Source organism: Mesitornis unicolor, unplaced genomic scaffold (assembly GCF_000695765.1).
Source record: "Mesitornis unicolor isolate BGI_N332 unplaced genomic scaffold, ASM69576v1 scaffold20372, whole genome shotgun sequence".
Taxonomy (NCBI): Eukaryota; Metazoa; Chordata; class Aves; order Mesitornithiformes; family Mesitornithidae; genus Mesitornis; species Mesitornis unicolor.
Genome location: NW_010168969.1, coordinates 8,654 through 19,887, shown reverse-complemented (window position 1 = coordinate 19,887; position 11,234 = coordinate 8,654). Strand labels below are relative to the sequence as shown.

At 51.4% G+C, this 11,234-nt stretch overlaps 1 protein-coding gene across 1 annotated transcript in view; it reads right to left on the bottom strand.

The window, feature by feature from the left end:
* Positions 1 to 3,887: 3,887 nt before the first annotated feature.
* The window catches only part of STMN3 (stathmin-like 3), an 11,759-nt gene continuing 4,412 nt past the window's right edge, over positions 3,888 to 11,234 (bottom strand). The window contains exons 2-5 of the mRNA XM_010179220.1: positions 7,403 to 7,498; positions 6,841 to 7,016; positions 5,428 to 5,619; positions 3,888 to 4,271 (exon numbers count right to left, since the gene is read on the bottom strand). Coding sequence (XP_010177522.1) covers positions 4,212 to 4,271; positions 5,428 to 5,619; positions 6,841 to 7,016; positions 7,403 to 7,498 — 524 coding nt within the window. The 3' untranslated portion in view covers positions 3,888 to 4,211. The remainder of the gene's footprint in view (positions 4,272 to 5,427; positions 5,620 to 6,840; positions 7,017 to 7,402; positions 7,499 to 11,234) is intronic.

The window sequence follows — 11,234 nt, the reverse complement described above, 5'->3', positions numbered from 1 at the left end:
AAGGGGGTTGTGCTGAAGTTTGTATTTTAAACAGAGCAGTGACACCGACCTAGCCCCGAGGTAGGGTGCATGCAATCGGGAGCTGCCACCGCCCCGGGGAGCTCAACTCGAAGGTAGAGCAATATTTATTAATCAATCAAAATTAATGAGGCAAGGCAGGGGCTCAGGCCAGAAGCATCCTCAGGAGCACCCATTTCCAAAGAGCTTTTTGCAGGAAGGGGCAATGCGAGCGCAGAGCTGGGGCTGGGGACACAGGGAGGTGGTCCCAGCTCCTTGCTGGCCGTGGGTGCCAACCGAGAGCTCATTTCACTTCAGCTCCATCCTGCTCCAAATCAGAGGCTCCTCTCCAAGGGAGCTCTTTAAAGGGTGTTTGCATGCACGGAATAAATGGTCACCATCTCGGCTTTCCCCCCTCACAAATATCTGGGCACCTCGAGGATGCTCTCCCTCCCAGGCGCAAAGTCTGCTCTTCATTTGCTGCTGCAAAAACAGGGCCGTTAATTATCGTCACAAAGCCTTGAGTCATAAACATCAGCGGGACCCAATCAAGAACCTCAAAAAAGTCTGCTCTTCATTTGCTGCTGCAAAAACGGGGCCGTTAATTATCGACACAAAGCCTTGAGTCATAAACATCGGCGGGACTCAAACAAGAACCTCAAGCCTTGCTGTAAGGACCCAGGATTTGGGGGGGAAGTGAGAACGGGCCGGGAACGAGGGAGGCTGGGGCGGCGGGAATGAGTGAGGCTGGGGCGGGAAGGGTGTTAATGAGGATATTTAATTAGTCCTAATTGAGGCGTGAAGTATGCTGCTGCACACAGCCATTAGCAAGGCTGGGAGATGGAAAAGCCTGAAATAACGGTGGTCCCGGCCACAGCAACGTCCTGGGGCTTTGGAGCGATGGGGGAGGGAATGGACACCCGTTTCCCAACCGAAACCGCAGCCAAAGCGGTCCCACGATTCCCTGATAGCGCCCGGTGGCACCGGACAAATCCCAACATCCCTGTATCCATCTGCCCTGAGCAAACACCGCTCTGCTGCACCGAGAGCACCCGAAATCCCAACACCCCTGCATCCGTCTGGCCCGGGCAAACACCGCTCTGCTGCACCGACAGCGCCCGTCTGTGCGGCTGAAGCTGTTCCCTCAGCACAGCGCATCCCAGCAGCGGTTTCCCAACGGTACCGATGCAAAACTTTCCCCTGCGCATCCCTGACCCCCGCAGCAAACTCAGTTCCCAGCAGAAAAACGAATTTTTCAAGGGCAGAAAAATGAATTTTCCCAGCTCCGGGGCCGCTCTCCCGCGCCTCTCCCGTGGGGTTTATTTTGCCAGAAAATGCGATTGCAGGAAGAAATCCCAACCGAGACCCAGGGAGGAGGAGGAGGAGGAGGAGGAGAGCGGGCGCGGGGCAGCAGAAAGGACCGAGATGGCAAATCCAGGCAGGAGCCGAGCCCGGAGCCGCGGTCGCTGTTTGGGAGGGACGGCTCAAAACCGGCACAGCCTCCACCAGCCCCCGAATACCCTGGACCCCCCCAAACACCGAGCGATGGGTACCAGCATCGCCGCTGCGCCACCTCCCGGCCCTTCCTCCTCCGCGGTCCCGCTCCCACCGCCCTGCCCGCAGGACTCGGCTCCTCCAGCTCCCCAAATTTCCAGCGCCTCCAGCAATCCCTGCCTGCGCCCGGCTCCTTGCGAGCCCCACGGAGGGAGTGGAAAAGCGGTCGTTTCTCTTGATTTAAGCTCCTGCTCGTGAGTACAATATTTCTGATAATCATCATCATCATAATCATCATAATCATAGTACTAAAAACGGTATTTACAACAAGCTCCAGGTCAGAATTACACACCAAGCAAACACTCAGCACCACAGAGAGTAGGACAGGGTTAATATCTCGCAGATACCTTCTCAGATCCCACCAACGCGGGACACAGACATTTGACAGTTTCAACCATTTCTTACACACAAATATTTCGTTCCATTTACTTTAAAATTATTATTTTTTTTTTCCTTTAAACTTTTTAAAATTTCTCGTCACTATATGAATGAGGTGATGCTGGCGGCGACGCCGCGCTCTACACAGATGCTCATCTAAGACAGCTGCTACTATAAACTGATCATTAGCTACTGTTAAGAAATTCAACCCTCAGTTTCCTTCCTCTTTGCTCTAAATCTCACATAATTTTTTGTCACTGGGGCTTTCTAACAGTCCTGTGCCCCCTCTGGCCCGGGCAGAGGGGTTTGGGAGTAAGGCAGCCCTTCTTTTTGGGAGCAGAGCATCCCCTGACTTCAAACCGTGCCCATTGAGGGATCCCCATCCTGAATCCATCTGGGATTTGTGGGGAGCGGAGCACAGAGCCCGAAATCTGAGCCCCAGCAGCTGCTGCTTTTGGCCTTTCCTGGGGGTTTCTGCCACCACCCAATGTGGTCTGCACTTCCTGCGCACTTAAATATTCCCCAAATATCCCACAAAACCCAGGCAGGGTCCCTCATCCCACCCACAGAATGGCTCCAAATTACTCCTAATTAAACATCTCGGTGCCTTGGGTGCCCCAGGAAGGTGGGGGGCCATGGCGAGGCAGAGGGAAGCGGTGCCCTGCTGTAAATCCCACCCAGGCATTTTTTGTCCATTAAAACCAATAACACTCCAGTAATCCCTAAGCCCTGGGCAGAGGGGATTCTCGTTACCTCCTGCCTCAGACAGAAGCAGCTCTCACAGCTCATCACACCCCACCACTGCGTCCTGCGAGGCCCCGCTCCTTCAATGCACCATTTCCTGCTTGGTTTTTTGAACGAGGGGGTCTGGGGATCCTGGCAGGGGGTGGCAGCCCCTCACCATGCACCGTGGCTGCCTCCATAAGCTGGGACTGCAGGAGATGGGGACATCCATGGGCTGGGACAGCCACCTTCAGAGCAGACATTGCTGCCACGCTCTCTGCTCGTCCCTACCTCCATCAAGACACTTTTTTTTTCTTAAATATAGGCCTTGAAAGGCTAAAGATAGTCAAGAGAGGAGCATGAGGACATCCTTTCACCCTCCTGCAGAACTGCTACTCCCTTAGCTCCCTCTCATCCAGGTTTGGAGGTACCAGGGTGCTGCCTACGAGCCCGAGCTCCAGGGCTCATGTGGTGAACCCTGGGCTCGGTGTCTGCCCTGTAACAGCACCCAAAATTCACTCACATCTCTGGGAAGAGCGAAGGATGATTATTCTGTTCACTACAAGGCTATCTCACAGCGACACAGCATCTCGGTTGGCTTTGCTTTCTTACTGGAGTGAAGTCTTGTATTTTGGGAGAGCCCAAAGATCGAGCCCCCTCTCCCAGGGCTCACATGGAGCTGGGGGTAGAGTCGCCGTCTGCAGGTCTTGGCCAAGACCTCTCAGTCCCTGCTTTGCCATGGAGAGGGTGGCTCAGTCTATGGGTTCCTGTGGCCCATGGCCAACTGGGGCATCAGGCGGTGCCTGTCATGATGGGGACTCACCGTGATGGGGACCCACGATGACAGGGACCCACCATGATGAGGACCCATCGTGATGGGGACTCACCATGGCGAGGTCTCGCCAGGACGTGGCAGCCAACACCGAGCTCTGCCTGCAGACCCTCCCCTGCTTTCAGGGCTATCAAGGAATTCTCCAGACCCGAGAATTTTGGGGCACTGCCTGCCTGGGACTGCAGGCCATGACTCCCAAGCCATCCTATCCCTCTCTCCTTCCTCTCCTACCATGGGGCTGCTCCCTATTCCACCTCACACACAAATCATCGCTTACTGCCCGTTATTCTGAAGCTGCTATTTGGCTCAGAGCAAACGCCAAGAGGAGTAAAAGCCCCCGGATGCGAAATCCGTATCTCTATGACACTGCTGGTTGAATTTATTAATGTCTTAATCATTTTTCTTTACATCGGTTTAAGAAATATTGTTGGATTTTTTTTTAAAAAAGGACAAAACCCTCCAAAGAAGCTGCTTGGTTGACTGATCGATTCTCTATTTCATGTGAACTAGCTGCTATTCTGCTCAGAGGTCCCTACGATCTGTGAATCCCCACAAGCACTGACGATTAAGGATGCAGAGAGAAGCGTGTAGCTGGGGGACGAACACCAGGGGAGGGGGGGGATGGAGAACCGAACGCCGCATCTAGACAAACAAAAGAAAACGTGTTGGTTGGTCGACTGGTTGGTTTGTTAACGGGAATCAGGTGCTAGATGTGTAGAAAAGCCCTTTATCCAGAGATCTCCTCCCGCTGTTCCTTGTTCCTGCGAACTTCGGCTGCGTGCAGTTCCTGCAAAGACGGGAGAGACGACACCGGGCTAACACTTGCTGCTCTCAAAATCTCTGTTTTCCTGCTCAACATGTCCTGGTTTACTGGGACAGAACCTGAGAGTCAGTTTTCTGTTGAGGAAAACTGCGGTTTTGTAAGGGAACAAAGCGATGAGACTTTGTTCTGGTTTTCAGCTAACGCTGGTATGTGGGGATCAAGGTCTTCAGTGGCCTGGGGATAACCAGAGGCAGAGGCTGAGGGGAGCAGAAACCCAGGGGAGTTGACCCCAGGCTGACCAGTTGGTATCAATGACCAGTTAGCATTAATCCATACCATAAATGTCCCATTCGCTATAAATTGGGGAGTTTGCTGGGGATGGCCCTTCCTCTTCCTCTTCCTTCCATGGCTGACATCTCGAGAGTGGCTCGTCTACCATCCTACCCCTGAGGCCTTCTCCTCTACAACATTTGCTGAGTATAACTCTGTGTACTTTATATTACTCCTGTTATAAATATTAATTTTTATTGTTATTATTAATTTATCAAATCTATTTCCATTTCAACCCATGGATCTCCTTTCCTTTTCCCAGCCTCTTCCCTGGGTGGGGAGGAGTCATTGGGTGACAGAGCAACTGCATGAACCACGATTTGCACCGGTCAAGCACTGGCAAGGGCTGCCCAGGGCAGTGGTGGAGTCCCCATCCCTGGAGGGGTTCAAAACAGGTGTGGATGTGGCACTTGGGGATGTGGTTTAGTGGCCATGGTGGGGTTGGGTTGATGATTGGATTTGATGATCATAGAGGACTTTTCCAGCCTTAATGATTTGATGATCTATGAAAAAAGAGGCACCCCAATGCACCCCAAGGACAGAGGGTTACACCTGCAAGGAGAGAAGCGTCTCATCTGCGGGAGCCTGGAGGCGATGAGAACCTACAGCGAACGTGTTCATGGCTTCCCACGGCTCTTTGGCCTTTTGGGCCTGATCTCTTGCCTTTGAGCTTGCTCTTGTCGAGCCCAGCAAACACCAGGCAGTATTTTCCTCACAGCCACTTTCCACCAGCAACAAAACACCCGCTCCCCTGTGCCCATCGCTCCGGGATGACCCCGCGGGGACCAGACCCCAAACCCCCCGCCATGGGTGTCAGCCGCCAGCCCTCCCCCGGGGGCAGCTCACTCGCCTTCTCGCGCAGCCGCTCCCTCAAGGCGGCGAGGTGTGCTTCGCGGATCTCCCTGCTCAGCTCCATCTTGTAGTTGAGCTTCTCCTCGGCCAGGCGGCTGAAGTTGTTGTTCTCCTCCAGCGCCTTGTGCAGCACCTCCCGCTCGTGTTCCCGCTTCTCCGCCAGCTGCTTCAGCACCTGGGCCTCCTGGGTCTGCCGAGGCAAGGCAAGGGGAGAGGAGTCAGGCAACCAAAGAGGCTCTTCCAGCCTTTGGCTCCCCAGAGAGGCTTTCTGACCACCTCCTCTGCTCAAAACCACTCTGCCATCCCCCTCCATCCCACAGAATCACAGAATGGCTCGGTTGGAAAAGCCCTCTGAGATCATCACGTCCAACCGCTCCTGTCTACCCCCTAAACCATATCCCTAAGTACCTCGTCTACCCGCTCTTTAAACACATCCAGGGATGGTGACTCCACCACCTCCCTGGGCAGCCTGTTCCAGCTTCTGACGACCCTCTCAGTAAAGAACTTCCTCCTTATCTCTAACCTGAACCTCCCTTGGCACAGCTTGGTGCCGTTTCATAAAGCTCTTGTTTGGAGATGCTTTGACACCCACGATGGGACAATGGCTGCTGAGTACAACGCTGTGCCCACCCACTCAGCAAAACCCAGGTGACGCCTGCAGACACAGGGTCCCCTCTCCAAGAGTCACCTCATTCTTAGAATTATTTCACCTTGCACACTCCTCATCCACCAACATTTGTAGCATTTATACTTTATTTTACTCTATTTTTTGCATTGCTGGTTGGACTTGATGATCTTAGAGGTCTTAACATTTTTACTGTATTTTGCTCTATTTTTGCACTGATGGTTGGACTTGATGATCTTAGAGGTCTTAACATTTTTACTGTATTTTGCTCTATTTTTGCACTGATGGTTGGACTTGATGATCTTAGAGATCTTTTCCAACCTTAATGACTCTCTGACTCTGTCAGTTTTCTCCTTTTCACTCGTTTTCGCATTTCACAAGACATTTTCTACAGCACCTACAACAGAGCATGGCACAGCCAGAAACATGAGGCTGGGTTTAGGTTTGGAGCTGATGCCTGGTGTGTGACCAACTGCTCCATCTCCTGCAGCCAGGTCCATGCACAGGACCAAGAGGACCCGTACTGGTTGGTTTTAAGAACAGGAGGATGATGATGGTCATCGAGTCCAATTCCCTGCCTAAACCAGGCTGCAGAGCCTCACTCCATGACTTCTCTGTCTCACCTGACAATAATAATATAATAATATATACAGTATAATAATAATATAATGAGAATATAAGTCTAAAAACACTATTTCCAGCCATTTTAGGTTGCTTCAGATAAGCCAGCTTTAGGGTTTGGTGCAATTAGTACCCATCACAGAAATGTCGGGGGCATCTCATTACCTTCCTCCTCTCCTCAGCAGCCTCCAGCCGCCTCTGCAGCTCCTCCAGGGACAGGTCCTTCTTCTTGGGAGGGGAGGAGAGGATCGGGCTCTCGGGAGATAAATCTGAAGGGGACTTCAGGATCACTTCGAAGCTCTGGCCTGATGCCCTCTTATCCAGCTGCTTCACCTCCATGTCTTTGGGGGAAAAAACCAACATCAGAGGCTCTGTGGTCCCTGTGACACTCAGGAGAGCGTTCACCTATGGGCACCGAATTCTTCACATAGGAATTAGGGTGTTCCTGTGTCCTGCCCTGGGTCATTTTGGTTTAGCTCCAAATTTTCCCCATTAGCGATCAGCTTCACCCCCCAGATCAATGAAATTAATTTAAATTCATCACATAATTACAGCAAGGCCATAGCACTGTTACCACCTTGTATGTCACCCCAGTGTGCAGCAGACAGCATCTACAAGCTGATTCTTTCTGGGAAAATATGGATTATGTTCATAAAATAAATCATGAAAGGAGATTATACAGAGAGAACCCAGGAGCATCCCGCAAATGGTGCTGCCGGGGACGTACCTCCATACTGGTAGATGGTGTTGGGATGGGGCTGGGTGTGGAAACAGGAGCAGATGAGAGAGAGCAGAGACAGCTCCTTCATTTTCTCCTTGTAGGCTGAAAAATAAGAAACAGAAATGAGGAGAGAGTCTAAGGGCAACCACAGCTCTTTTTCATGGAGGAATGCAGCAAATAGGCACAAGAAAAGCTGTTTGTAGCCACCAGACTCTATGGAGGCTTTTCCAGGCTGCCATAGCTTGCCAAAAGGTCTCCAAGGAGCATCTGTTCTGGAGCAGCCTGAACTCGCTGCTGGTGCAGCAAATGTGGGAAGACACAGAGAATTTACCACATGTTGAGGTGTAATGTTTGGGGCAGGATTTTCCCTTCAAAGGACCCAAAATGCTGCAGCCCGTGCATTTAACCCTGCTGGGACGGCTGCCCAGATCCCCACTCCCAGGCTCAGAGGTAAAACAACGCCCATCAAACACTGTTCAGTCCCTGGTGAATTAGGAATATTTCGCATTAAGCATTTCTGAGATCAGGGTGAAGAGGCAAGAGGCAGCCAGCAACGTGGGGAACAAATGGTGTTTGAGTGAAGAAACATTTCAGGGGTGTTGCTAATGGGGGAGATGCTGTAACCCAGCTTTCTGAGGCATTTCCTTCCCCACAGAAGCAGGTAAAGGAGGATGTAAGGGGATAAACGCTGTCCCTTGCAAGGGACAGGGAAATACACCAACCCTCTGAGCTCTGCTGCTGTGAGCCCCACAGTTTGCTCCCCATGTCTGTAGCTGAAGGGGGCACCATGGCATCCTCAGTGACCACAACCACACCAGCTGCTGCCCCAATGCCAGCAGCACCCACAGCGTCCAGCAGGTCCATTTCTAGGGCAATCCTAACCTGAATTTTTGGAGTTTAGCACATTTAAGACAGCAAACTGCTAGCACGCACTTGACAAAGAACCTCAGAGTAGAAGGACTTGAAAACAGAGAGGTGCTTTGATGGGCTGTCAGGTTCTTTCTCACATCAGTGTAATTTTAATAATTTTTTAAACATTAAAAAATCATCCTGTGTACCACATTGCCCTCAGGAACCCCTTTCAGATCTCCTCTGCCTTTCTGCAGCAGCTCAGGTGGGAAAACAGTGGTTTCATGTACCTACTTCGTATTTGCAGTTCTTTTTCCTCCTAGGTATGGAACCTCATCCTAATTAACACCCTCCTGTTGCTAATTGACAGTCCCTGAAGCCCAGATCTTTCCTGAACATTCTCCAGTTTGCTCCACACTCTGACTTTAATCCCCTGCCCAGTCCTGCAGTTAAATGTGAACCAAACAGGAACAGTTTACATCAGCAGTGCCAGACACAGAGCAGGACATCTTTGATTTGGTTCTTAATGAACAGAGTGCTGTATTGTGCTGGAAGTCGTGGCACGCAGCTGTAAGATAACATAGCTCAGAATGTGCTGCCAGGAGCCCAGAGGAGGGTCCCTGGACCAAATGAGAGACATTATCACATAATAGAAACAAACCACACATTGAGGTTGTTGCTCCATCATTATGTCCAGTCCTGGGTGATACCAAGACATTAAGCAGATGTGCCACATCCCTGATTCGCTTGTTTAATTGTTTCCTAACACTTGTCACAGGGCACAGGGCTCTGTATTTCATCACTTGAACTGCAGTTGGTAGCCCCGGTGCTGGTTTCACCGTCCTCTATGTAGACGAGTGAGCGTGTGCTGCAGTCCTTGCCTTTCAAGAGGTCTGCTGTGGGGATTTCACAGCTGCCTCCATCCCATTGGGATCCTCCTTGTCCCGCTTTCCTCTCTGTAGAGCAAACTGACCGTCCCTCTCCGTCAATTAAAATGAAAAGGAGCGAGAGGACAAAAGGACACCGCTTCACTGCGCTGCGGCAGTCCTTTAATGAGCTATGGAAGTGCTGTGCCTCCTTCTCCCGGCGCCAGCCATCAGAGGCAATTAGTGGGCACAGGGCTCGGGGGAGCGCGGCTGGGAGCTGCCGGGGCCTCGGAGACCGGCGGGGGAAGAGCCCGAAGAGCCCCGGGCAGGCCTTAGGGCAGGGCAAACCCGCTGGGGTGGGGGAAGGCGGGGAAAGAGGCAGCAGCGGACTGAGACCCCCGGGCTGGTACCGGGGAGGGTCCGCTCGGCCCCGGCACCACCCGGGCCGGTACCGGGGAGGGTCCGCTCGGCCCCGGGACCCCCCCTTGACCGGGAGCTGTCCGTTCAGCACCACCCGGGCCGGACCTGTCCGTTCAGCACCGCCCCCCCGCCGGGAGCTGTCCGTTCAGCACCACCACACGGGAGCCCCCAAAGAGCACCAAGGGCCGGGGGCTTCCGGATAAAGAGAGACAAGGGCCAACTCCTAAAGAAATCAGCCCCGAGTAATAGATGGACCCCGAGGTACATCCCTGAATTCCCCTGCCTCTGCTCCCAAGCCAGCGGTGACACCCGTGGGACACAGAAGTGTCCCCAGTGATGCCTTCGTCATCATGCACTTTTGTTCTGACACATTCAGTGACAAGCAATAGGTGTCACATGCATCAAACACACTAAAATAGGCTAAAATAAGAAAAGGTATTCAATAAGGGATCAAAGGTAAAACCTCTGGTTCAGTAAATAAAAGCAAGAAACACAACCCCTGGGTCACTGTTTAGGAGGTGGTGTCAACGAAGATCAAACGCAAGAGCTCCTGAAGCCAGACTATGTCTCAATCACAGCTGCAACAGAAAGGACATGCTTAAAACTCTCAGGGGTAAAAGATCAACACTGCAAACCTCAGCACTAGAATTTACTTCTGAAGTATCTACACTGACGTTGCCAATAGAGACAAGGTTTTGAGGACGCATTTATGCCAGTGGATAAAATCTTTGAAGAGAAGATAGCTGGCTGGCCAGAATAGCACATGGCTAACAAGTCTGTTCTAGGAAAGACTGTATGTCTTCCAGTACACACGTGTACACATTTTAAGAACAATTGCTTGTTTTCTCTGTAGCGACTCATTTCCTCTGCTCCCTCTCATGCTGTACAGCACACACTGAATTTCCATATCCCTGCTGCTTTGCATGAGCAATATATTCAGCCCTTATCCATGTAAAGTGTTTATCTCCAAACTAACCCCTGGGGATGCTACCCTGCTGCTCCCCAGCAGCTGCGGTGCAGGAGATGGAGAAACGGCTGGGGATGGGTGTGGTGCACGAGCAACGGGAACCATCTCCCTGCTCACGATGTGCCTGGCCAGTGGGGTTACTCTCTATTACTCATTAAAAGGTTTTGTTCTCTGCTTCCTAACCAGATCAAATGAAACCGTAGGCTGTTTGAGCAGCCTGTCTTTTTGTTCGGTGTTTAATGATGTCCGGCAGAACAGAGTGAAGCCGTTGAGGCACAACACCAACACAGAGTCATTCATAATAAACCAAAGGCACAGCAAGACTAATTTATGCGAATTCAGGCAATTTAGATGGATGTGGCTGGATGTGCTGTGTCTGATAGCAAGGTCAAAGGAAGGTTATGACAAGAAAGTAATTTGGTTTGCAAAGATAACTTTGGAGGAGTAAAAATTGCTTCCATAAAGATTATTATATCATGGAAAAATGAGAACAGTCCAATTATAAATGTAGGCAAAGCACAAACAGAAGGTAGAAAAGCTATAGAGACAGGGAACTGAGTCCTTCAGCACAAAGACTGCAGTGCCACACAAACAGAAGCAACCACAGTCCTCGATGAGCCCTGAGAGCACAACAGCCTGCAGACATTCTCACCTGCTATGAATTCTATCACAAAAATAACGGCCAGACCTTCACTTCAACTTAACTCACTTCCATCTCCTTGCTTCCAAAATCGTG